At 27.5% G+C, this 27,767-nt stretch overlaps 6 protein-coding genes across 12 annotated transcripts; 3 read left to right on the plus strand and 3 right to left on the minus strand.

Annotated features, from left to right (window-relative positions):
- Window positions 1-37: 37 nt before the first annotated feature.
- On the minus strand, window positions 38-4,362 carry LOC127279287 (IWS1-like protein). Of its 4 annotated transcripts, none has more exons than XM_051301556.1 (8): window positions 4,157-4,362; window positions 3,533-3,599; window positions 2,345-3,445; window positions 1,529-2,176; window positions 1,100-1,460; window positions 738-1,027; window positions 402-513; window positions 38-308 (listed from the first exon to the last, which is right to left on the minus strand). In XM_051301556.1, the coding sequence occupies exons 1-8, from the start codon at window positions 4,167-4,169 to the stop codon at window positions 186-188; spliced, it is 2,715 nt and encodes a 904-aa protein (XP_051157513.1). In that variant the 5' UTR covers window positions 4,170-4,362; the 3' UTR covers window positions 38-185. The 4 variants fall into 4 exon arrangements, with proteins under 4 accessions (XP_051157513.1, XP_051157512.1, XP_051157510.1 ...); XM_051301555.1 differs by having other exon boundaries at window positions 1,529-2,218; XM_051301553.1 differs by having other exon boundaries at window positions 1,529-2,260.
- A 238-nt stretch (window positions 4,363-4,600) lies between these two features.
- LOC127279294 (transcriptional repressor protein YY1-like) lies at window positions 4,601-7,556 on the plus strand. Its single transcript, XM_051301572.1, has 3 exons — window positions 4,601-5,118; window positions 6,049-6,604; window positions 6,845-7,556. The coding sequence occupies exons 1-3, from the start codon at window positions 4,632-4,634 to the stop codon at window positions 6,957-6,959; spliced, it is 1,158 nt and encodes a 385-aa protein (XP_051157529.1). The 5' UTR covers window positions 4,601-4,631; the 3' UTR covers window positions 6,960-7,556.
- A 1,104-nt stretch (window positions 7,557-8,660) lies between these two features.
- Window positions 8,661-15,290, minus strand: LOC127279293 (baculoviral IAP repeat-containing protein 3-like). Of its 4 annotated transcripts, none has more exons than XM_051301569.1 (3): window positions 14,875-15,290; window positions 10,296-11,207; window positions 8,661-10,215 (listed from the first exon to the last, which is right to left on the minus strand). In XM_051301569.1, exons 2-3 carry the CDS (start codon window positions 11,139-11,141, stop codon window positions 9,895-9,897), a joined length of 1,167 nt encoding a protein of 388 aa, XP_051157526.1. In that variant the 5' UTR covers window positions 11,142-11,207; window positions 14,875-15,290; the 3' UTR covers window positions 8,661-9,894. The 4 variants fall into 4 exon arrangements, with proteins under 4 accessions (XP_051157526.1, XP_051157528.1, XP_051157525.1 ...); XM_051301571.1 differs by lacking the exon at window positions 14,875-15,290 and adding an exon at window positions 13,798-14,280; XM_051301568.1 differs by lacking the exon at window positions 14,875-15,290 and adding an exon at window positions 12,702-12,838.
- A 780-nt stretch (window positions 15,291-16,070) lies between these two features.
- On the plus strand, window positions 16,071-17,016 carry LOC127279301 (39S ribosomal protein L20, mitochondrial). The gene is made up of 3 exons (XM_051301583.1): window positions 16,071-16,243; window positions 16,505-16,615; window positions 16,679-17,016. Exons 1-3 carry the CDS (start codon window positions 16,157-16,159, stop codon window positions 16,937-16,939), a joined length of 459 nt encoding a protein of 152 aa, XP_051157540.1. The 5' UTR covers window positions 16,071-16,156; the 3' UTR covers window positions 16,940-17,016.
- A 7-nt stretch (window positions 17,017-17,023) lies between these two features.
- On the minus strand, window positions 17,024-22,310 carry LOC127279284 (thyroid adenoma-associated protein homolog). Its single transcript, XM_051301548.1, has 14 exons — window positions 22,112-22,310; window positions 21,564-21,704; window positions 20,867-21,502; window positions 20,685-20,791; window positions 20,319-20,625; window positions 19,991-20,236; window positions 19,568-19,912; window positions 19,220-19,498; window positions 18,963-19,151; window positions 18,706-18,899; window positions 18,062-18,641; window positions 17,848-17,998; window positions 17,521-17,780; window positions 17,024-17,461 (listed from the first exon to the last, which is right to left on the minus strand). The coding sequence occupies exons 1-14, from the start codon at window positions 22,280-22,282 to the stop codon at window positions 17,138-17,140; spliced, it is 3,930 nt and encodes a 1,309-aa protein (XP_051157505.1). The 5' UTR covers window positions 22,283-22,310; the 3' UTR covers window positions 17,024-17,137.
- Window positions 22,311-24,366: 2,056 nt separating this feature from the next.
- Window positions 24,367-27,724, plus strand: LOC127279298 (ubiA prenyltransferase domain-containing protein 1 homolog). The gene is made up of 2 exons (XM_051301579.1): window positions 24,367-24,628; window positions 25,320-27,724. The coding sequence occupies exon 2, from the start codon at window positions 25,329-25,331 to the stop codon at window positions 26,316-26,318; it is 990 nt and encodes a 329-aa protein (XP_051157536.1). The 5' UTR covers window positions 24,367-24,628; window positions 25,320-25,328; the 3' UTR covers window positions 26,319-27,724.
- Window positions 27,725-27,767: the final 43 nt, after the last annotated feature.

The following is a 27,767-nucleotide window of genomic DNA, read 5'->3' on the forward strand; positions in this document are numbered from 1 at the left end:
AATTATATTTGAAAAATAAATACAGATTAGATTATAATTATAGATTAAAAAAATCGTGAATATATTTATTGAAGAAAATTCCATACAACATACAACATTTGCAACTAAATTGTTTTGCAATTTTTCTCTATACGAGCAAAATAAACAAAACTGAAAATATTTATAATAAATTTTGTTTTTATAAATTAAAGCGCCATTTTACGTCCTTCTATTGAGATAGTCACAGCTCGTCTTGTAGATTTCAATCTCTTGTTATCGACATAATTTTTCATGTGCTTCTCAAATCGATTCATTTGTTTTTTCGTATTCTGAAATTGTTGATAATAATTATCAAATCAAGTCATAAGTAAAAAGAAAGAGTCAAAATTATACTAAAATAATAATAATAAAAAAATGCTTACTCTGCTAATATCGATATCTGATTTCCAATCAGGTCGTACTACGTAATCTTTATTTGATGGAGTTGGAACTCTAGCTCTGCTTACCCATCCAGGATCTCCAGGTCGTAGAGGTCTAAAATAATTTAATAATTACTATTTTTTTTTAATTCTATTAATATAAACAAGAAAATGTATATTTAGATTTTGCTCTATTTTTCTTCTTTTTTCAAACAAAATTTTCCCTATCCCCCTTCCTTTTTTTTAGCAAATTTTATGCCTATATGAAAAATATTTTTTTAATTAAAATTAAAAAAAATTAATGAATTTTCAATTGATTTTTAAATGAAATTTTCTTACTTTGAATCTCCTTTGAATGCTTTATTAATGTCCTGAGACTTTTGTGATGAACCATCAGCGTCCACTTTTCTTTTTTTCTGTGGCGTTTGCTCTAAATCACGTTGCATTCTTTCCTCTTTTGATAATGCTTTAAAATCTGCCGATAAATTAAATATTGGCCTGGCCCATTCATTAATTAATTTACCAGCGCGCTCTTTATTTTCCTTTGTTTCCTTAGGATGCTTATATAAATACATAACTGCTTTTCCAATTCCCGATTGTTTTAAAGAAGACTGATCGATTTTTGGAAACTAGAAAAAAAAAATCGAAATTATTGAATTTGCCCAACAGGCAAAATAAAATGAAATTATTATTTTTCTTACCTCACAAAGTAATTTTAAAAGACTTTCTCTAATTCTCAATGAAGGTAATGATCGATCCGGCATTGGTGCCAGCCAATCCGTTAAAACAGTCAAAACATTGTGTTCCAAAAATGCTAATTGTAAATCATGTTTTTTTAATTGTGACAAAACTTTAGGAAGCATTGCTATTTTATTTGTCGCCGGTTTAGCAAGTTGATTTAATTTTCTATCCTCCTCTGATGCATTTTTCATATCTTGTAATAATTGTGCGATTATATCATCATTGTCATTAATAATATCAATATCCTTACGTTTTCTACGGCGTGATTGCTCTTCTTTTTTACGTGCCAACATACGATCAAAATCTGATATAAAATCATCACTGAAAAAAAAAAAAAATGAATTTGTATTATTTTGAAAAATAATAATTTAAAAAATATGAATACTTACGATTCCCCTGGTCTTGGTGCATCATCATCATCATCAGAATCGTCTAATTTTTGAGCTGGTGTTTCATTTAATTCATTTTTCTCACCCTCATTATCTTCATCAATAACATTGTTAGTTAAACTTTTATCAGGTTGCTCAGTATCTGAATCCGATAATTGATGAACTCTTTTTGCTTTACTGTATGTATTTTCATCTTCCGAATCAGATAATAATCGTCCTTCTCTATGATCACTTGAATCACGATTACGTTTCCTTGATATTCTTGAGGAAGATGTTGAACGTGATCTCGATTTTGCGCCTACTTTTGAAGTTGATGGCGATGGTGATCTTGACCTTGATCTCGATCTCGATCTAGATCTTGACTTTCTTGAACCTGATCGTGATCTGGATCTTGATCTTGATCTAGATTTTCTCGAACCAGATCTAGACCTTGATCCTGATTTTCTTGATCCAGATCTCGATCTTGATCGTGAATTTCTCGATCCCGACCTTGATCTTGATCCTGATTTTCTAGACCCTGACCTGGACCTCGATCTTGAACCAGATCTTGATCTTCTTGATCCAGATCTTGATCTCGATCCGGACCCTGATCTCCTCGAACCGGATCTTGATCTTCTTGAACCGGATCTTGATTTTCTGGATCCTGATCTTGACTTTCTTGAACCAGATCTTGATTTTCTGGATCCTGATCTTGACTTTCTTGAACCGGATCTTGATTTTCTGGATCCCGACCTTGACTTTCTTGAGCCAGATCTTGATTTTCTGGATCCCGACCTTGACCTTCTTGAACCAGATCTAGATTTTCTGGATCCCGACCTTGACTTTCTTGAACCGGATCTTGATTTTCTGGATCCTGATCTTGACTTTCTTGAACCGGATCTTGACTGTCTGGATCCTGATCTTGATTTTCTTGATCCGGATCTTGATTTTCTTGAACCAGACCTTGATCTTCTCGATCCGGATCGTGACTTTCTTGATCCGGACCTTGATCGCGATCGTGAGACAGAACGAGAACGCGATCTTGACACTGATCTTGATTTAGGGGAATTTGATCTTGATCTTTTTCCTGGTGATCCGGACAATGATCTTTTTCGTGATTGTGATCTCGAGTGGGAACGTGAATTACGTGAAGGTGATTTGGATTTATTTCGCGAGGGTGATTTAGAATGGGATTTATTTCTTAATGGCGATTTAGATAGTGATCTGTTACGCGAGACAGAACGTGATTGAGATCGTTTTTGTGATGACACGGATCTTTCGCGTGATCGTGATTTCGATTTTCTCTGCGAAGGAGATCTTGAACGCGACACTCTAACTGATTGTGACTTTGATCTTGATCTGGACTTTGATCTTGATTTAGATCTCGATCTCGATTTAGATCTTGACACTGATCTTGATTGTGATCTAGATTTTGACCTCGATTTTGATCTTGATCTAGACTTTGACTTGGATCTTGATTTAGAACGCGATTTGGACTTGGATTTTGATAATGATCTAGATCGGGATTTGGAACGGGACTTAGATTTTGATCTTGATCGTGATTTAGATCGAGACTTGGATCGTGATTGTGATTTAGGTGAATGGGGTGATTGAGATCGTGCTGGCGAATGCTTTGAAGTGGAACTTGCATTAGATGGACTTCGTCCATTTGATGATGCTCTTGAACCAACGCTTCTCTCTGACACTGGTGATCCGGATTTGGATCTTTCTCTACTTCTTGAACGGGACTTTCGTTTAGATTCAGAATCACTGTCTGACTTTGGTGATTTATTTCCATTTAAATTATTCGGTTCAACGGATGGTGATCTTTCTTTTGAATTTTCTCGAGAATTTATTGGTGATTCGGGCCTTGATTTATTGCAAAGCTCATCGTCAATTGATTTTGATAGATTTTTCTCATTTAAAGGCGAAACAGATCTAAAATAAATATTATTTTTTAAATAATTACAATTTTATTGTTTAGAATTAGATTATACAATAAAAAATAAATAAATAAAAAATTACCTTCGTTCAGAACTTAATTCTGTATCCATTGTTTCTTGCTCGTCACCGTCTCCGGAACTATTTTTTACTATAAACATAATTTTTCTTAAAAATAAAACAATTTTTACACACCCTTATGGAAAATTTTAGGTATAAATTATTATTCAACAAACATTTTTCAAAAAAGATTTATCGTAAAATTAAACATTTTCTCAAGGTTTAAATATTGTCTCCGGAGACTATTTTTAAATGTTTAAGATGTATGTATATAGATATAAAAGATAACAAAATTACAATAGTGGGAGAAAAAATTTCATTATTGAATTATCTTTCTTTAAGTTCAAGTACACTCTTTATAAACACTCATTTTAGGATTATTTAACAAGTTTACAAAATAACTTACAAAATCAAAAGCTACAGATTTTAAGACTCAATAATAACCTATGACAATTGACAGAATTAAGACTGTTATGCATATAGGCGTTTCATAGCATTGATTTTTCTTCTCTTTTAAAATTATTTGATATATTTGAATTTAATTGTAAAATACTGAGAAAATATGTTCACAAAATGTTGTATAAGCAAGAATTATCAAAAATACAAAAAAAGATTAGCGTTAATATGAAAAAATAAGGTTAGACTTACATTCATGTTCCATTATGCGTTGTTCCGTCTGTTATTATCATTAGGTTTAAAATAAAATATCAATAAAGGAACAAATTACACTAAATAATATATACAATAAAATCACATGTGTTTTCTATATTATTTAATATTAATAACTTTTTATGAAATATGTGCTTGCAAACAAATTCCGACACCGTGTTTTTCATATGCAAAGATGGGAAATGAAAAGTCATTTAAAGGCATCTTACGTATAATACGTAGTTTCGTTAAGGAGTTAAACGTTCAAAATGTGACGCAAAACTGTCACATTTCGAATTGTCAACTCATAGAAATGCGATACAACCTTTAGATTTCTATTTTAATCCGAAAATGAGTGTTCCTTTTTTATATACGAAGTTTACCATCTAGCTGAGCATTGAAGCCTATTTTATTCATGACTAAACAGTTTATTCATCGAAGCAACTATTTGTCGCCAGCCATTTTGATTAGTAATATGGCGTCAGCCGACATTAATATGGCGTCTTCGGACATAATAGCTGAAGTTGAAATCCAGCCCGACATTCAAGAGGTAGAAATCGAAACAATTCCTGTAGAAATTCCGTGCGAGACAGTTGAAACGACAATTGAAGGTGATGATGGACAACCGATGATAGCACTCCAGCCACTTCCAGAACCTGGTCGCGAAGAAATCATTCTGCAGACACAGGAAGAAATTGTCGGTGGTGATCCTTTAAGCGTTTATGACCAAATACCCGTTCCTGATAACGATATTTATGTTGAATCAAGTCCCGGTCCCTCGAAAAAAGTTACAAAAAAACCTAGGAAACAAGGTAACACAAGGTTTCGAGCTCCTGACCACGCTATTTTCGGCGATATGGCATCGGAAACTAAAACGAGAAAATGGGAACAGAAACAAGTGCAAATCAAGACCCTGGAAGGTGAATTTTCAGTTACGATGTGGGCATCCGGTACAGATGATGGTATGTTTTTTTGTAATTTTATTTTGTATTTTTTTTTGTTCTTTTTTCATCCTTTTTGTTTGCATGAATTTACAATTGTCAAAAACTCTTTGTGGTCTCTAGAGAAACTATGGATAGTTATATTCAAGTACTGATAAAACATCGTAATAAATGGGATTTTATAAAAAAAATGTCAATCCTGGTTTTTAAACTTCAAATTTGTGTTTGTTTTGATTAGTGAAACGCCATTTTTAATATTCAAAAAAGCAGACATCTTTTGAAAATGGCTTCTCAATTGATGGATCTTCGCCATTAAGGAACGGAACAATAGAAACAAAGTCGACTTTAAAAGTAATTTGTAGAAAGCGTTATTCTAGCTCTTTAAAGTGATTTGGTTTTCCATTTAAATTTTTTTAATATTTAAAAAATAGATAGAATCTTGTGTTTTATTTTTTTTTTTTTTTGTTAGTAAAGAAATATTAAAAATTATAATTTAACGGTCATATTTTGTAAACTAAATGACATGGGATGAAGATGTACTTGAGTTGAAATTATTTTAACACGTGAGTATTTAGTTTAGTACAGTGAAAATTATTTTACAACTTCAGCAGATAATTGTAATAATTAAAAAGAAGAGTACAATTTTTTTTTAATATTAATCATTGAAATGAGTGGGATTTTATTAAATTTAAAGTACTAGTTTACAATCAATTGAATTTTAATAATAAAATAATAATGTTTTTTAGTATTTTGATAATGTTAAAATTTTATAGGTAATTTATATAAAATTCTTTAATATATTAAATATTTGGTGTATATATTTCACAGTACTTGAAATAATTTTTTAACGTGGATAATAAAAAAATTTTGTTATTTTAAAATTGATTAAAATATTATTGAAATGAACAATTCTGAATTTAATTATTTTTTTTTTTGTTGAAAAAATTGCAGATGAAGGTTCTAATCCAGAACCTGATCCCGACTACACGGAATATATGTCAGGCAAAAATTCCACCAAATTCAATCATTCGGGAAGTTCAGTGTCCGATGGTATGCCAGGTCTCGATCTCTCTGATCCAAAACAGTTAGCTGAATTCGCTCGTCCTGGACATAAATTGAAAATTCGCAAACAACAAATGATGGATGGAGTTGAACGCACTATTGCATGTCCTCATAAGGGATGTACAAAAATGTTTCGTGATAATAGTGCAATGCGTAAGCATTTACATACACACGGACCGCGTGTTCATGTTTGTGCAGAATGTGGAAAAGCCTTTGTTGAAAGTTCAAAACTCAAAAGGCATCAATTGGTTCACACGGGAGAAAAGCCTTTTCAATGCACATTTGAAGGATGTGGTAAAAGGTTCAGTTTAGACTTTAATCTTCGAACACACGTTAGAATACACACCGGAGATAGGCCTTACGTTTGTCCATTTGATGGATGTAGTAAAAAATTCGCTCAATCTACGAATCTGAAGTCACATATTTTAACCCACGCAAAAGCCAAGTAAGAATTAATTTAATAATTCTCTTTTCTTTTTCTCCCGACGTTTTATTTCATCAAATTTTACATTTCGCAAGTGTTTTTAATTTTCATTCTTTAAATTTGTTTTTTCTTTTTTTTTGCAAACAATTTTTATTTCAACAATCTTAAAAAAAATCATTTGAACACAGAAATGTAGAATTAAAAGAAAATCGTTTCTTTACAATTGTATTTATGGTAAAATATAAAAATCAAATTTTTCAGATCGCGTAATGCCATTGGAAGACAGGTACAGCAAATTCAACTTCAACAACCACAATTCGTCCAAGTGGAAGTTGCTGATGTTGATAATCAGCAATTCATTGTTTACGCCGATTAGCCTCTTTAAGTATAAACCCATTTCGTAAATATATATATATATATTTTTTTTTTGTTTTGTTATAAATTATCATAACTACTATAAAAAAAAAGAAAAAGAAAAAAAAATATTCCTTATCACATTGTACATATTTTCAAAGAAACTGATAAAGCCAGAAACAAAGTTAATTAAAAAAAAAAAAAAAAAAAAAGTAATGTACGATTAACAATATATTTAATTGGGCTATAACTATGTGTTTAGAGTCAAGAATAGTAACAAAATTATCGCAAGGAACAAATTTTGCGAGAATTATAAAAAAAAAATCAGATTATGCGATTAAAGTGTACACTCTTTTTTTTAATTTTGCAATTTGCAAATTTTTGCACATCGCTCAAATTTATTCTGTGTAAACTTTTATCGTTTAATAAGGATATGTGCTTTTACGTGTTTAATTTAAAGAAAGAAAAAAAAAATTGATAAATAATGAAAACTGTATATATTTACACGTGAAATCAAATATTGTATACATACAACGTATTTTGAAAGTTTCTCGGCACGAATAAAGCGGGATTTAATAATTGTATTGTTTAAATAATCATATTCTTTCCATTTATGATATAGATTAACCTTTTATTGTTTAAATTATCCTAGGCATAATAACAAGTAGTAGGTATTATTATATTCGCACACGATTGTTTTTTTTTATTTTTTTATTTTTTTTTTTTTTTTTTTTTTAATTAGAAAATTGAAAAAAAAAACATTTTATATATGTACAAGAGAATATCAAGAGAAAAAAATGTTTTATATCCGGATTTATTGTTTATTTTAAGTCAATAATTTAGAGAATATCAGAATAAAAAAAAGAAAGAGCTTGTCATCGACTATTGTTTGAATTTTCTATTTTTTTAAAAGAGAATAATGAAATATCAAATTTAAAAATGTTTTTAAGTTATATTAGTCGAATGAGGGTACAAGTGTGCTGATAAAAAAAAAATAAACTATTAAGCTTTTTCTTTTTAATTCAAATTTCTTTTTTCCAGTTCGCGTTGTTTAACAACAATTCGCTAAACTTGAAAAGTGACACAATTCAATTTTTTTCCACGAATTCTTCTGTATATTGTCACTTGTATATACTTTAATATCATCAAACAAAAAAAAAAAAAAAACAAAAAAAATGATTAATAGCGATCATTTTCCTTTTTCTACATGAAAAAATAAAATGTAGTGAGACATTTTTTAATTTTACAATAACAGGTCTTTTTACCTTAACGACGAATTAAAAAAGATTCTTTTTTGTATTAATTCAAAAATTAAAATTGTTTCATTTTCAATGCTCTCGTTTATATTCTTTTTGTTCACGATTTTTTTTTTTTTTTACTTAAATGAACATTTTTCCGTGAATAACGATCGAGCATGTGGTCGCAATATTAAAAAAAAAAATTAATTATTTAATCATTTTCCAATTGTAGAAAAATAAAAACGTGATGTTTTGTAATTGATGTTTTATTACACAACCTATAATCATTTAATTAATAAGTTACAATTAATTTAAATTTAATATTAAAATATATTAGTTAACTAGAGTATTATGAATTGAAATTTAATTTTTACTTTAATAAAAATTATAAACATGTTTTAATTTAATTTATTAAAAATTTAACCACAGTAATTGGTACATTTATTATAATTTTGAGGGGTAATGTGAGAAATACAAGAATTGAGTCTCATTGAGAAAAAATTTTATTAATAGTTACATTTATTACTAATTTTTCGTGATAATTAAATTTTTTTTTTCCTACAAAAATTTATTGCTTTTATCAAGCATTGAAAAAAGAAGATATTTAAATGTAAAATGTGATTAACAGAATTCAACCCTACTTAAGTTTTTTTTTTACATAATATTTGTTAAACTGCACTGAGAGGTGATGTTTACTTGTTAGGTGTTCTATTACTTTGAATGAAGAGAGAAAAAATTGTAAATTGAAGAAGAGAAAACACTTAAACCTTGTGTTTAAGTACACTTGTAGAAGTTTTAATTTTTTTTTTCTTTTTTTTTTTTTTATACACATTTAAAGTGTCAATTAACCCTTTCGGTATTCTTATAGACTACAATTTACAGAATCCAGGATCGAATTTAAAGTTTTGTAACTTTTTTTTTTACAAAACTTTTTGAATGTGACAAATGTTTTTTTGAGAATTAAGTAATAATATTTTTTTTTTTGAGCACATGTAAATAAATTACAATCATAAAATTAATATTCTTTAAAAAAAATGTCATTATTTAAGCGACTTGTAAAATTCGATCCTGTTACAGAATAAAAAGCTCATTTTTTTCGTGTAATTGTAAGTTTTATAAATACCGTTAAATATATTGTTTGGCCTTCTTTCTTTTTTTTTACAAAACAAAAAAATGTCGTTTTCACGTTAAAAGAAACAAAAAAATTTGATTTTTCTTACAATAAAATACAAAAAGAATAATTAATACTAATTAGGTATGAAAGATGTTCAAACAATAAAGCTTGCTTTTTGATAATATATTTATATTTATATATATAGAATATGAACACACATCAATCCAAACAACGATGATTAGCAAGCTTATTAAAAATATATATATCTTTTTCTTTTTGAGAAATAAAAAAATCCACAATATGAAAGGGTTAATTTTTAATATAGAAAAATAAAAATATAATATTTCGAAGGCTGTGATATTTAAAATACTTTAAATTAAAAACCTATGGTTTTAAAAAACCTGTCTAACTTTTTTAAATTTTTTCAAATTGAAATAAAAATTTTTTTTATAACATTTTGGTTTTTTGAGTGTGTATGTGTGTGTGTGTTTTTTTTTAATGCATGAAACTGGTATATACAATGAAGTATGTATGTTTTTTTTTTTGTTTCCTAAACAATTATACCAGTTAGTGAAATAAATTGATAAATTGTCCAGGAAAAAATACTATGAGAAAAATGCACGAACATTCATAGTAACAGGTTTTCGACAAACGGCACACACAGTCATACCCGGAGCACATTTAACACAAGCCACAATGTGACCGCAGGGCAGAAATACTACACCCAATTCTTCACTGTAACAAATTTTGCACATTCTCGCATCATCAACTCGTACTTGTTCTTTATCTTTTATTATCGAATTTGAACATTCCTTTTCGGGTTGATTCAATTCGTTTTTACTCGTACCAACGAAATCTTTTTCCTTCTCGGTGATTGTATCGTGGACCTTTTGAATACAACTCGGTAGATCCATTAACATTGTTTCCTTTAAAAAAAAAAGATGAGAATAGTTAAAAGAAAATTATATATTTTTTTTTATATATAAAAATAGAAAATAAAAATTACCTCTTTCGAAGGAGGTGTCAAATGTTGACCCGTGATGTTGTTAATATAATCTTGACCCTTGACCAAGAATAGGTATATACATTTGGAGAACCATTTTGCATGTTGCTCCCAAGGATCGTCCTCTGGTTCCCAATCCTTTAAACCACCACCACAATGATAGCAAAGTGTTTGATCACCTTTGCCCGTATAATAAAATCCAGCATCCGCTAATTGTTCTTTCGTTTGTCGCATGCATTTTGGCCATGATTCAAATGTTCGTAATCTTGCATCGTAACTTGCATATTCAGTGTGAACGGGTCCCTTGGAACGACCAATTCCATAGATACCAAGTTTCGCTGAACTTGGTAAATTTGCATTTGATGTTGATGAACAATCGGGTCCCGAGCCAGAACGTATTTCAACTCCATATGGTCCGCAAACATCATGACTTCTTGGTCTTGGCGCTGGTATTGATTCGGGATCAACTCCAATTGGTACATTACCACATGGAATTTTTCTTATGAATCTACAACGTCCCGACCAACGTTGATGATCAATCATTGGATCATCATTTTCTAACCATTGACGAATTTCCACATGACACTCGAAACATTTCACTTTATCACTTTCGCCCGTGTAATAAAATCCAGCAGCGGCCAATTTCGCTGGATCCATATAATTTAACGGCCAGTTTTCATAACTCTGCAATCTCACCGCTTCAAAATGATAGTCTACGTTATCCACCTCGTCGGTATTTAATTGTGATTGTTGTGTTATTAATGAATTGACGTGTTGATTATTATCAAATGATTTCAATGGGCTCGACAGTGATTCTCGTACATCTCGATGGTCTATAATATCTGTCATTGTCTTCGTTTTGATTATGGTTTTTGTATTCAACGTGCGTTGTTTCGATGCAATTTTTTTTTTAATCTGCAAAATATGAAAAAAGAACACGTTATGAAATTTTATATCAAGAAACATTTGGAACAACATTTTTTATATAAAACAAATCCCATAATATTTAGCTAACATAACCTAAAATTTGATAATCGTTTCTCAAGTTTTAAATCTTTAACTAAATTCACCTTTTAATGTAATTAAATACGTTTAAAGTAAAATTAATCACACTTTTACTGGAAAAAAAAAATTGGTTAACCAAAAAATATAAAATTAAATTGACTTGTTTTGATTTTTTTCGACTTTTTTTTTTAATTATACTCTTCGTATTTACTTTCTGTTTATATAAATTCAACAATTAGGTTTTTCACTCAACAAGAATCAATGTTTTACCAAATAAAATGTATTTTCTTTAAAGAAAATCGAATTTGTTTGGCTACTGAAGTACTATAGATATAATAGGGTGCGCCCGGTAACATGCTTCGCGCAAATTCACGTGTAACGCCGGCAGAAAGAGGAGAGAGAGAGAGAGAGACAGAGACGACTACCCCTTCTCTACTTTCCAAAGCTGAATTAATTAAAAATAATTAATTTAATGACAAAATTTCATCACTGACTCAAATAATTATATTTCTATTAATTATTAGATAATGGGTATATAATTAAAAACTAATTAATTAATTTTAGGTTATGTCAAAATCAACAATAACATTAACTAACATGTTAGACAATTAATTATTGATATAAATTCCTAAGTTCAATTTTTTTTTAATAATTGGGGAAAAATTCAATGGGATAATATTTCAAGAATCGGAAAAAATTGAAAATAAAATAATAAATGGAATTATTATAAAAACGATTGGATATTTTTTTCATTTACAATAAATTTTCAAAAATTATATTCTTTTATTTAAAAAAAAATAAATAATTCACATTTTAAACAATTAATCGAACTTATTTCTATTAAATAAATTATTAATTATTATATTTATATGAGGCAAATACAATCCCTAATGTTCATTTCACCTAAATAATAAATTTTTTTTATTATTTTTAATCAATTACTTGATTTATCATTTAATTTAAATTAATTTTTAATAATTTCTAAATTTGATTAATAAAATCTTGTAAATAGAGATTTTTTTCAACACCCGGTATGTATTAAAATAAGGTAACTTGAGAATTACGTAATAAAATGAAAATTGTAGCAAGTTATATTAATCGATAATTCGAATTTAGACGTAATGAACAGAACGGAATGTAGAATTGCTAATAATCATGCGCCTCATTAATGTGTTTTAATATTATAATAATATTAAATATTCTTAATATAATTTGTAGACTCTGACAAAAAATGATATATAGACGTCAGTATTGATCGCAGCTTTTAATTTAATTAACTTATTTCTAAAAAATATAGCACTGAATTATATAATTAATACATTATTTTAATTTATATTAATTATAATAACATAATTATTAAGATTATAATTAAATTTAAATATAACTTATAATTACAAATATTACTTCTGTTGTCCTGCGTAAATGATGGTCCATAGAAATCTTGATTGGAGTATTCTTTCCTTAAAAATGACGAAGAGACTCCAATATTATGAATTTCACGATTGAAATTAATATCGAAAACTTTCCTTTCGTTATTTTATTAATAATATGCAGATATTATGCTTCAGATGTTCAAAGTCCATGTTGATTGAAGTTGAATTCTCCGCAATGCGATGATTCATTTTTTCAGTATGAAGATATAAAATATTGTTTTCAGTGTATATATTATAAATTTTTATATGTATGCAAAATAATACGCGAAAGAATATTAGAAGCTTTATATAAAAAAAAAATTCAACCGCAAGTTAGAAGCAATTAAATGAATACTTTTTATGGATACCTTTTACACTTCATTATGTTTTATCTTCATTAAGTCTTGTTTGTTCAATTTCCGTCGGATTTCCCCGCGATATTTTCTTTCTTCTTCTATACGTTTCAGCATTGTTGTTGACAATTATTTTTCTTATATTATGCTGAAATTTCTTGATCATGTTTTTCATGAATATCAAATCAATGATATAATATATATTCCAATGGCATTATTCTTCAAATGCCATTGAATTAATTCAATTATTTAAAAATATTATAGAAATACTCGTTGAATAAATTAATATCAAATTTCAGTACAGAGTATTTCATTGAATAAATAATGAGAAAGTTCTTTTATGAAGACGTTCACTTAACTTTCTAAACGGGAATTCTTGATTTAATATATGGCTCCAAAAAAAATTATCAAAAATTTTTAAATGCAAAAAAGATGTAGAAAAAATTGGATGATTCTGGAACTTGAATTTTCTCGATTTTCTCGTGGAGAAAATTTTTATTTACTGAATTCTGTTTTGTAATATTTTTTCATAATTAGGTACTATTTTATAGAATTCTTTCAATCAATACTATTTCATAGTATTTTTTTCCATATAAATACCATATTTTTCACAATGAATATAAATAGCATTTTGTCAATACAATGCAATATAAAATTTTTTTATTTCAATGATTAAACATTTCTATTCATAGTATATTGTTAACAATAAACATCTGAATAATAAAAGAAACTCACCGAAAATAGAAATCGTCTTTTTCATAAAGAAGCACACGAAGATAAACACAAAACCGAAAAATTATGCCGAGAATTATTTTAAGGAAAAAAAAAAAATGCCACCAAAAATTAAAAAACAAAAACACTTTTTTTTTATATAAACAGTGGATGAAAATAAAATGACTCGTGCAGAGCAGAGTCATAAAAGACAATTAAGAAGAAAATTAAGTATCACATTATTGTTTCTGAATAAAACTTAGGTCATTATATTCTCGGGAACTCCACGATGTTTATCACTCTTTAATTCTATTTAAATTCAATCACGCTTTATGTCCGTGTATGAAGCAATAACTGATAAAATATTGACCAAGTTATCTGGCAACAATAAGAAAGTGGATCAGGACTGAGAGTATCAAAGGAACAAGAATTGCAAAAGTTACATTGAAAATGTTGGTACTTTTAGAAGGAAATAAAAATATATCCATTAAATGCACATAGCAACCTATACGTATAACAACAGGAAAAACAAAACAGTAAATTAAAGAGGGGAATTTTAATGGGCAATAATGAATTAAATGCCCATTAAAATGTATAAAATTAAATACATTTGAAAATTATTTATTTGTTACACGAAATATGGCAACGCTGTAAACCAGTAAAAAGAGACGGGCACACGGGGCAGTTAGATAGGAATGCGTGAACAGGAGGAACTTTGCTTTGCTCGAGAGTTTGTGGTTGTAGGCTTTCAGACATATATACGTATATGTAATTTTTGAAAGAGTATTGTATCAACACTACTTTAAACTTAACATCCGCTCTTTAGGCTACATATGGGAGGGATAATGCAAGGTTTTAGACTGTACATCATTCCTATTTTTGGCACTCCTACGTTCAAAAAAAGAACATATATAGATCACACATATGACAATAATTAATATAAAAACAATAAAACAAAAAAAATTACCATAATTTGATAAAATTAAATTGAAATTCAATAAAAAAATTTTTTTTTGTTTTACGCTTTAAGAAACGTTTAGCAATAAATCAATATTTGGTTTTTCATTTCTTTGTAAAAAAAAAACATGTAAACATACAAACCTTGAATTGTCGATTTTTGAAGAATTTTTTTTGTTTCTATTTTTAACACTTTTTTTTTCACTTGAATATTTGTGACAAAATTAATTATAATTGAAATTGAATGTAATTTTTAAATTATATGTATATGATAGTGCACACATTTATTGAAATAATTAAATAAAAAATTAGGAAAATGAAAATTTCGAGAAATAAATAAAAGAATAAAAAAACACGATGCAAATTTTGTCACACAAGTGCACACATAATAAATAATCACTTTTTAATAATTTAACATCTCCAAATTTTATACACTCATACCAAAATAACTAGAGCTTTTGCTCTAACTCTTAAATTTACAATTTACGTTGATAAAGAAGTACTTTGGAAAAGAGTAAGGAAATAGCAAAATGGCGTTTCTCTCCACACGAAATACAATTCGAGTGAAAGGAATGTGGTCGGAGCACAATGGTTGGGAATGTAAATTGTAAACGATAATTGTGTATCGACCTTGTCTAATGTAATGCAATGGAAAAGGATGGCAACTAGTTACCGTGAGATACGTATACTGTGTCACGTCTTAATGTAAGCAGATGGGAAAATACATACATGGTTGCCAAACAGAAATTCCATTGTATTCAGGTACCAGGGGCGGCTCCTATCAGTCATCTGTTTACGATTTCGATCAGTCATCCTTCTTCAATTCATTGAAATAGAAAAGGAGGTCCATTCCAGTCGGCAACTGATTAATCCCTCCCCCTGGGATGGAAGGGGTGGGAATTTTGTCACGTGACTTCATTCACATAGTTTTACATTATTTATAAAAATAAAAAAAATTGTACTTCTTGCATAAACTTAAACTATAGTATTTCCTATTAATACATGACCAAGCTGATATTGTTTCCTCATCATTGAGATGATTACATTTTTTTTTTGAGAAAAAATTTATTTCTCTTTCTCTCTATCTCTCTTTATTCCTGATTTTGAAACCGCCCTTCACTGATAAACCTGATTACAATTTATAACATATTTTTTAAAAAAGTCATTTTTTCATGAAAAATCGAATAATTATTATTAAAAATTTACTAAGAATTAAAAATGACTTTCTGAAGTTAGTTTTTTTTATTACAATGTAATTGTAAATTACTTTTGTAAAAAAAATATTGAAAAAAAATTGTGTAATAACATTTATCTTACGTATCTTGTGGTAAGGAGTTACGGAAATTACATATGCAGTGAACATAACCTATAATCGATTTAAAAACATTGAAGAGGAAAGAAAAAGAATTAAATTTAAAATAGAAAAATGGTATTTCAAACTACAAAATTGCTTACAAGATGCAGAGGTCCTGATGAATTTTGGCGAAAAAGGAAAATTTTTAAACTTGCAGCAGTATGTATTTTTTTTTAATCAATTTAAGTTTGTTTTATACCGGAACATAATTTTCGTATTTAATTTGTTTAAAAACAAAATAATTCGAAATGACATTTAAATTTGATTTTAGAATAATTATTTATAAATAGGGGCAATTTTCATTGTTATTAAACATAACTTTGTTTTGTTAATAGTGTAATTTTAAATTATATCTTTAAAATCGTGTTTCACACACGTGTGAAGAAAATTGTTTTATGTAATACATTATTTATTTTTCAGCATTTCAGAGGTCGAATAAGAAATTGTTATAGTCTTACAATTCGAGCAGTTCATCGTGCTATGCAATATGCAACTGTTGGACGAGAAGTAAAGCGACAAGATTTGAGACAGGTAATAAATTTTTAATTAAAAAAAAAAAATAAAATAATTAACTAAACACTTGACATGTTTCAGCTTTGGGAGACACGTATAGATGCGGCATGTGAACAACACAGTATTTCCAAATATCATTTAAGAGACAGTCTTTATAAATATGATGTTCATCTTAATCGTAAATCACTAGCTGATGTTTCAATATGGGAACCTCGTACATTCAAAGCATTAGCAAATATTGCGGCTTTAAAACACAATAAGATCTCAGACACTGAAGTAAAACACATTTTTCTTACAGATAATTCTGATGATTATGTGCGAACTACAAAAAGAAATCTATAAAAGAAACTTTAAATAATTCAGTAACTTTGTATTTACATTAGATGTAATTTTTAAATAAATTTCAAATATACAACAAATTTTTAAGTAATTCATTGATAAAAAAATAATAAATTGGATTCGTCACAAGTAAATCATTGAAACAAAGTTTTTTTTTTTAAAATAAATATAAAATTTATTTAAAAAAAGAAATAAAATATTTCAATATACAACTTTTGAAAATTGTTGACAAAGATCGTCATAGCCAACGTGTTGTATCAATTTTGATTTATAAAATGGATCTAAAATATCTTTTAATTTACCCTCAAGAGAAGGAATTCGATTTTTACAATTAATAATAAGTTCTTGAAATGTATTCATTTCACTGAATTGCAAATTCAATCGTTCATTCAACCAATTTTTGATAATTTCTGGAATTATTTCACTGACACTACACTGTTCAAAAATTAATTGTATATAATTAATACACTGTTTTGATATTCCCATTGGTTCGAAATATTCATAAATATTCGATTTATTAAATACCTGAAAAAGAATTATTAAATTATTATTAAGTTAAATTTTTTTTCCTTTTTTATAATTACTTCTGTTTCATCCATTTCAAGCTCCTCATCATCCATTAATGTAACGATCCAACAAATAAGAGCGGCAAGTCCAATTGTGGGATTTTTACTACCAATGGTGTTGAAAAATTTATTGAAAAAAATTTCCATAATTACAGAATGGCATCCCAATTTTGTATTGGGTTTTATATCACAGATTACAATTGATGCATATTGACGAACAATCATATTATCGTCTAATAATAAATGCAATAATGTTGTCCACCAATTTAAAACTAAATCTAAAAAATAATAGACAACAAGTTAAAAATTAAAATAAAAACAATTATTTAAATAAGAAAAACTTACAACTATCATTTATATCGACAGATTCTACATAAAGATCATAAAGATTTTTTGCGATTCCAATTCGACAATCTATGTCCGCAGAACACATCCAAGAATTATTGACTATTAATTTATACACATCGTTTCGGCTCATAGGTGTCTTGGAATTATCCTGTAATTAAAAATTTCGTTAATTTCAAAATAATTTTTCCATTTCCAAAAAAAAAATACATACCTTAGAAATAGATGAAAAACATGCAAACATTTTCTCCATTAATTGTAGAAAAATGCCTCTTTCGTAAAAACAATTTTTCCTCATATGAGATGTGAGCATTTTACCAATAATTGTACAAAATTCATAAATTACATTTGTCTTTTCTAATTCATTATTTACAATTAAATTTTTTTCATTTGATTCTTGTAAATGTGACAAAGTAAGATATAAAAATTCATAAATTGCATCGTGTACTTCAACATTATCAATAAATTCAAATTTCGTATTAAAAGCAATAAATAATGCTTGATGAAGAAATTTGGAATTACCAATTTTTTCAATAATTGGAAAAATATTTTTCCAACTTATTATTTGAATATTCTCATTGACATGTATTAAAATAGATAGCCAAAAATTATTTTCCTCATTTACATTAAATAATTCATGGCAAAATGAATTTTTCACACATAATATAATAAAATTCATTGCTTCCATTTCATAAACTTCTTTTCCTGGTTTTTTCTTTAATAATTTACAATTAGCTAGATGCATTTTTAATCTTACTATAATGCTGTCCAAAAGATGATTTTCAAAAAGTTTCCTAAAAAAATTTAAGTTTTTAAAATTTTAGTTTGTCGGTAAAAATAAATAAATAAATAAATTACCTGCTTAAGGGCTGTTTTTGAAGTTTGGATAAAATAATAACAAATGAAGCAGCTGCCGGAAAGCATGCAGAATTTTCATTTCCTTCTTCTAAACTTTGGAGAATTGTCTTTTCCATATTTAGTAAGAAGTCAAGAAATTTGGTCTTTGACATAATATCCGTAGATAATTCAAAAACACTTACTATTTCATGTAGCTAAAAAGTATAAACAATTTATGACAATTATTCAAATTTATATATTTTTAGATAATTAAATACCTGTAACATATATCCATGAAGTGCATTTAAATTTTCTTTAGTCTCCATTATATTTTTTATCAGAAATTCCAATGTTTCGCAAATATTATTTTCTGTTAATAACGATACTAATGCTCTTGCTGCAAGTTCACGAGTTTTTTGCACTCGATTCGTTCCACATTGCGATACAAGATTAATAAATTTATCAACCTTGAAAAATTGTTCTATTAATAATTTAATTTTAAAATTTATATTTCTTTTTTGTAAATTATATTTACCTGCCAGAAAGAATTTGAATTTTCCATATCATTACCAACATATAATCGTGATATAATCAATAGAATTGTTTGCATTTTACAATCAATCATTTCATCTCGTTCTGTAATAAAAGTATTCAATTTTTCTAACATAAATGGCAATAGTTGTCCATATTTTTCGAAAAACACTTTTCCCGTCATTTTATTGTGTGTCGTTAAATTTATATGATCCCTCGTTCTTAATACACCAAACGTTCTTGTTACTAAAGTGCCAATCAATAAAGTTGCTGCATTCCGTTCCTAAAGGAAAACAAAATTATAAAATGAATATTTATTTTAAAAATTTCAAATTATAATTTTTTTAATTACCGCCCAAGATTGTCCATCGTAACTTTTCATTGCAGCAGTGAAACCTTCCGAAATATATGGTTTCACTAAATCTTTAAGTCGATAATGTTTAAAAAGTGCTCTCAATATATTCAATGTATGTGTTTTAATTTCCGCCAAATCATTAATTTCAACTTTTTCTCCATTATTAATTGAATTAAAATTTTCTTCAAATTGACAAAATATTGTATTATTGTACATTATAGATTTAATGTCATTAAACAAATTTTCCACATCTGTTAGCTGTGTAAAACCAAGTAGAATTCTCATTACTGAATGAAAAATTGAATGATCAAGATTACGCTTGGTTGTACAACATGTAATTGCCTAGAAAATAAAAAATTAAATTAAATTACAAAAAAAAAAATTATTGTATTATTTAATTTAATAACTAAATAATTGTACCTGAACCATAAATGGAACACCAGCACTTCTTCTCGTCCAGCATAATTTAAAATTACCACTTTTTAATCCAATCATATCTAAAAATAGATAATGCAACCAAGTTACAGGTAATTGTCGAAATGAAGAATCTTTTAGAGAAAATAATTTATTGCACATTTGTTGAAAGCCAATGTGCGCTTGATCGATGGCTCCTCGATGTTTTGTTCCACATAATAACATAACAAATTGCTCTCCAATTTTTATTATCTAAAATTTAAATTATTTTCAAATATTTAAATTAGATAAATATTTAAGATTAAGATAAATATTTTATTAAAAAAAAATAAACCTGTTCTTTAGATATAAGCCCAGGATTAGATTCTGTCAAATAAATAGGACTTCTTGATGTGATATCTCCTAATAAAAGACTAGTTTCTTTTATTAAACGCCATGAACAAAGAAGAACCATTTGTGATGTCACTAAAGTTGTTTTAGCATCTATCAACAAATCACTATTTTGTACTCTTAAATCCATTGGCAAATGTCCTTCGGGAGATGAATTATTAACAATTTCCGAGGCAATGTAAATTAATTGAAAACACATATCGACTATTTCGGCAATTAATTTTCGCCATGAATTTTCAGACTGTAGTTTCCTGAATAACAAATCAAATTAACTTCTGTAAAATTTAATTTAAAAGTTGTTGAACATTACCTCAAATCGAGTGTTTGCAATAAACTCAAAATACAATAAAGATATCCATATAAAGAATGTTTACTACACGCAGCAACAATATTTTCCTTTGCTAATTGTATAGGATTCTAAAAAAAATACAAAAAGTTAATTATCTCCTTTAAATTCCAAAAATATAATTATTACATTCGAAATTAAAATACCGTTAAACGATTCGTTAGAATTTTGATCATTATCAGCAATGTCTTTTCTGTGAGACAATTTGATATTTCTTCATTATTAATGTAAGTGAGTAAAACATCATCAATAATCGGTGATAAAACAACAATTTTAAACATAAATGACGCTGTTATTGAATCAGTTGGTCTCATACTATTTGCTAAACTCAATGCAGTGTCAATTATTTCATTGACAATTTTCACATCATTTATATATAAAGTATTTGAATCAATACTCTGTTTTATCACTGTAAATGCTAATTGTTTATTTGCTTCAAATGAATCTGTATAAATGCATTGTACTAAAAGTTGTGTATCATCATGTGTCCATAAATTAATTGTAAGTTCTTTTTTTAAAAATTCTTGCATTAAAATTAATATTTGCAATGCCGAAAGTGAACGACAATGTACAGCTGCTGGATAAATATTTTTTAAACATAAATCTTTAAGTGATGAAAAAAATGAATAATAAGATTTAATGGCAGTTTTCATTAAATTAATACGTTCATCAATTTTTAAACCACCTTCCTCTAAATCTAATTCACCATTTTCCAATGATTTTTCTTCAATATTCAATTGTCTTTGCAAAGCAACAATACTAACGTCAGCACGTTTTAAAACCTGTAAATTTACATAAAAAATTATAAAATTGAAATTGGAATATTAAAAATAAAATCACTACCTTTTTAATAAACGGTACGAATTCCATTTTTTCCTCTAAATTATATTTTAAAAATAGAAGAATTAAATCAAATTCCGTGGGTGTAAATGGCTGTGTACTTCTTTTTGATTCGCATATTAAAGCTAGAGCGTTTAATCTCACCTGTAATATATTATAATTAAATAAATTCTCTAATTTCTATTTAATTTATTAAATATTAATATTTAATATTATTATTAAAAATGACACATCCAATTAGTAAATATTGTAAAGCTATAAACACTTATTTATTGCTTTAAATACAATATTTACGTTTTTAAAAAATCCTAATTTTCATGCAATTATAAAAAAATTAATATTTCATACATTAAAATTATTAATATTATATTAAATTAGTCATGATGACACAAAAACATAACCTCAAAATTCATTTTGATATTATACATGAAAATAATCTAAATTTTGTAATAAACAAGTAGGAAAATAATAAAATATGTATTACAAATAACTATTTCAATACATTTAATTAATTATAAATTATTAAACATTATTTAAACATAAATACTTACTAAATGGCAGTGGTGTTTCAACCATGACTCTATTACAGAGTATTTCAAAATATTTCGCCACTTAGTATTTTGATAAAGAAAATATTTATCTTCATCGAGATCTCCATTTTTTTTTAATAATTTTAAAACTGAAATAACTTTTAATAAATTATCATTTTGTACAAGTGCCATTTTTATGGCATTTAAATTTCACACTGTAAACCAGGGATGAGATGTTAATATTTATAAATTTTGACATTTTTTCCAACAAATCGAAATGTAAACGCGCCTTAACATAATCGATTATCTATGTAAACGATTATTTACTCTCGTTTAGCCACCTACCGTACCCTGCTACCACGAACTGGAGAAAACTTGTCCGCTCGCTCATTGGTTCGCGCTTAGCCAATAGGATGTAGTAAGGGTGGGAGCGATGACTGGTGGCGACGCGCGCAGCGTCAGTATATGTCCATATTTTGTCCGGAACGGTACTTTCGTTTGTAAATAAATTATTTTAGTTTTAATGTTAAAATCGAAATGGTATCGATGTATCATTGTTATTTAACATCGTTAATCTATAGTTGTGTATTTCTATTCCAGAAAAGTGTTTGTTGAAATGTGAAGTGAAATGTAATAAAATTGTGTTGTTTTTTCAAGTTACGTTGATTGAAGTTGTACAACGTCTGAAATTTAAATCTTTTGCTATAAATCATTGTAGTTGATAAATTTAGCAATTAAGTTGTAAATTACAAGAGTGTTGGGATTCGATATTAATATATACATTAGGTACACATATGTATATATTAATTAGTCGTGTAGATAAAGTGTTGTGTGTGATTTTTTTCTTCAAAATAAGGAGTTTGTTGCGGAGCAGCTCCTGGAGGAAATCTTGTATGGCTGCATCCAGTTAATTGTAAGTTTATTATTATTATGTTTATTATTTTAAAAAAATAGGGTGCAGTTCCGAATAGCACATACCTCTGATTTCGATAAAACTTGGTATCCCTACGTAATTTGGTGCGCTGATTACGAAAATCATAGTGAAAATTGGCGGAAATTTAATTATCATGGTAAAAACCATAAAAAACACCATAAAATCATGGTTTTTTTCGATTATCTCGTAAAAAACAAAAAACTTCGAAAAAAGTTTTAGACGAAAGTTGTAGATCTCTAAAAAACACACATTTCATGTTTTATGCATTTTTTACCAAAAGTCATTATTTTTCGAGAAAAACGCAAAATAGTAAACACGGCCTTCGGCCGCGTAAGGTACTGCTCGCTTCTCTTTTTAAGAAATCTTGGCGAGAGGGGGTGGATGTGTCCGAAAGTAATTTGCAGAAATTATCATATTCACCATTACTCAGGATCCAACGAATTCCGCAAAATACTTTCGGCCATATCCACCCCCTCTCGCCAAGGTTTTTTTAAAAAGAAAAGCGAGCAGTACCTTACGCGGCCGAAGGCCGTGTTTACTATTTTGCGTTTTTCTCGAAAAATAATGACTTTTGGTAAAAAATGCATAAAACATGAAATGTGTGTTTTTTAGAGATCTACAACTTTCGTCTAAAACTTTTTTCGAAGTTTTTTGTTTTTTACGAGATAATCGAAAAAAACCATGATTTTATGGTGTTTTTTATGGTTTTTACCATGATAATTAAATTTCCGCCAATTTTCACTATGATTTTGGTAATCAGCGCACCAAATTACGTAGGGATACTAAGTTTTATTGAAATCGGAGGTATGTGCTATTCGGAACTATATCCAAAAAATATTCCAAAATATGTGATGGATATTTTCTATTTTCTTAAGGTTATAAATTGAATAATTAGATTTTTTTAATTATTTAAATTTTTGAAAGAAATTAATTTTCATTTAAAGTTATTATTTTGAAAATACAGTATTACTTCTCGATGAATATACTGTTATTAAATTTTAATTGTGAATAGTGAAGTGAACAGTGTTTTTGAGTAATGGAAAAATTATATAAAAATAGGTAAGTTTTTTAAATAGGTAGGTATTTTAATTTTAAAATATTTTTTTAATATTTTTAAAAAATTTATTTATTTATAACATAAAGTTAAATATTCATTTTTTTTCTATTTGGTAGCGCCACGGTGGTGATTTTTAGAAACAATGTTGATTTCAAAATGCGAGACATTTCTAAATCGTAAATTACATAAAGGAGAGTCTTCAAAAAATTGAGTTATGAACGCACCTTTAGATTTTAAAAAACAAATAAACATACTCATCCCTGCTTTTTGGATATGTTTTCGCCATCTCGTAGAAAGTCAGTGAATTACAAACAACTGGAAAGATCAACTGAGGTTAAAACACGTCACCAAAGATCAATGCATTTTGAGTAAACAGCTGTAAAAGATCTGTTATTATTTTCCTAATGTTCACAAAGTGAATGACTGGCGGAATTTACAAATGTTGATTTACAAAGATTACTATGTGTTCAGGAAATTTAACCCACATTGGAGAAACGTGGACTTTATGTTAACCTAACCTCTATTTTCAACAAAAAAAAAGTTTTAGGTAAATATTCCGACTCTTTTTAAATTTATACGATATTTAATTAATTTCATTGATGTTTGTTTATAAGTACAAAATCATTATTTTTCAATAATCATTAAAATATAAATTTCAAAAATCGTCATCTCAATTCAAGTCAAATATCAAGGGTGAAAGTTTCTTATAATTTCATAACAGTATCAATGAATAATTTCTTTAGTTCTATTATTATTTCAATACAATAAAAATAAATTTTACTGAAATTAGTTAAAAATTAGTTTATTAAAATTATCTCCTTGTTTCGTATGTTATAACAAAAATTAATTAATTGAAATAATTTGTTTAAATTGTGAATAAAGCGCTGGGTTAATAATATAATTATAATTCATGACATATTTCTTTATTTGATAATTTTATTTATCTGTCAATAACTGGGTTTTTTTATTTATCCAGCGAAAATCATCCAGACCGAGTGGCATCATTTTTAAAAAATCTGTAATTGAAACATTCCTTTATGGAATATTATTATTATTTTTTTAATCTTATTTATTTTCTTACAAAATAAAGGATATTTTACCAAATTAACTCTTGAATAATAATTTACTGATTTTTAAAAAAATAATGAAGGAACTGATGATTTTCGATAAATTTTATTTAAACCCTACTATTTATATTCTAAAAAATTGTTGAATTTTGAATAGAATTTTTCTTTTAGAATCGAAAAATGATGTCGAACGGTGTACAAAGTCATACGACAGAAGATAAGGAAACTGCTTCAAAAAGCAGTTTTTCATCGACAAATTCAACATTAAATTCGCCATTAATGAAGCTATCATCATATTTTCTGGCGGTTCGACCCTGGTCATTGAGCGCATCATTAATGCCAACACTATTGGGTTCGGCACTCGCCTATCGAACAACGGGAATAACAAGTTTTAGCTGGATTTCCTTTGTCCTAACACTCTATACAATAATATCAGTTCACGGCGCTGGTAACGTTGTAAACACATATTTCGACTATATAAAAGGTGTGGATAGTCGTAAAAGTGATGACAGAATATTAGTTGATCAATTGCTCTCAAAAGATGAATTGGTATCATTGGGAGCTTTACTTTATGCGGCAGGATGTTTAGGTTTTGTTTTATTAACAACCATATCGCCTGCAAAAATGGAGCATCTTGCTCTTGTTTATTTCGGTGGTCTTTCATCGTCATTCTTATATACAGGTGGAATTGGCCTTAAGTATATTGCACTTGGGGACGTAATTATTTTAGTAATATTCGGTCCAATATCGGTACTATTTGCTTATATGGCACAAACTGGATTTATTGCCTGGGAAACAATTTATTTTGCCGTTCCACTTGCGTTAAATACAGAGGCTATTTTACATAGCAACAATACAAGAGACTTGGAGAGTGACAAAAAGGCTGGAATAGTGACACTTGCAATTTTAATCGGTCACACGGCATCGCACGTTTTATATGCATTTTTACTATTTACGCCGTATATTATATTCGCAGTTCTTGCTCTGAGATACTCAATTTGGTTTCTACTGCCATTGATTACAGTACCAACTGCTTTTAAAATTGAAAAGCAATTTCGTGATCAGAGTATGATTCAGAGTGTTCCTAAACAAACAGCAAGGCTTAATATGTATCTGGGGATGCTCTACGTTATCGCCTGTCTCGCCGCTGAGCCACTTCCTTATTTATAATTGAAATAAAAAATACGAACAAATAAATTAAAGTGGACATTGAACATTTTTTAAATGGGAATTAAGTCCTAGGGAGATTTAGCTACAAGCGGAGTCAGTGGCTTAGGATTAGAGAAGAATTTTTAATTGCTATCGACAGACTGGTAGATCTGTAGACAATGAGAAGTGGTGATGTTTCTATTTTACCACTTTCATCTGCGGAAATGAAAAAAAAAAACTTTGCTAATTATTGTAAGAACTCACTAATTTTTCGGGAATGAGATTTTCATTTTCGAATTATCTCATGTTTAAGCATAAAAAAAAAATTTATATATTTTTTCAGACTAATTCACACTACATTTGTAAAGTAATCTTATACAAATATTTGGCGTTGGGCTTAAAAAAAATTATGTATTCATTGTAAAAAAAAACATAATAATAGAAGAATAACCGGACTGCAGTTTTCTATCGTTAAATCAAAAGTAGATTTGTAGATTTAGTCAATTCGTATTAAAATAAGATATATATCAATTTAGAGACTGATTTATAAAAAAAAAAAATTCAGAAAAAATTTTCAAGTCTTAATTTAAAATAAAATTAATTTGCTCTCTAACTGCAGAATTTTAGGTTTTTTCTTCTATTGAAAAACTTTGTTTATACATACATATATATATATAAAAAATAAATGGTAAAAAAAATTGTTATGTAATAAAACTAATTTAAAAATCTTCAAGATTAAGCGTTGAGCCTTTACATGTTACTTAACAAATGTAAATGATATTTTATATAATTTATAAGAATATCAGGTATTTCGTTTTAAAAAATCTTGATTTCTGTTATTTATAATTAATTTATTTACTACTTAAATAAAAAAAAAAAGTAGGGTTGGCTTTAAATGGTGCAACATCATTTTTTGAAATAAAAACTAATTTGCCCTTATTTTTGACTTATTCGTTTTAAAAATATAGAAAGAAAGAAAATTTTGACAATTTTTTTATTTCTCAAAATGAAAATTACATTGATTACATTAACCCTAGTCATAGTTCTAAGATCTATCAATAATATATCTTAATTTTAATGGATAAATCATTCATCATAATTTCTGTTTTACAGTTGTTTTTTTTTTTTTTTTGTTGGTTGAATTTTTTTTTTAAACCTTACATTCATGATAATATGTACAAGATTTAAAACAGAAGCGAAGAAATATTATATCGAATTACATATTTAATGTTGCACACTGCGAATAATAATTCCCTTTTAAGATGGAAGGGAAATCGCACAGGAAAATATATACAGCAGTTTTACTGGAATTGAAAATGATTAATTTTTTTTTAATTTCTCTAAGAAGTCGTGTTTAAATTATAAATTAAATTGTAAACAAGGAATTCTATGATTGGTTCAGTTGTGCAATAAAATGAACCAATTTATTTATTTCTTTTAATTTTATTTACACATTATTGAAACTTTTCG

Source organism: Leptopilina boulardi, unplaced genomic scaffold, assembly GCF_019393585.1.
Source record: "Leptopilina boulardi isolate dan_hultmark-lab unplaced genomic scaffold, ZJU_Lbou_2.1 LbouV2_214, whole genome shotgun sequence".
Taxonomy (NCBI): domain Eukaryota; kingdom Metazoa; phylum Arthropoda; class Insecta; order Hymenoptera; family Figitidae; genus Leptopilina; species Leptopilina boulardi.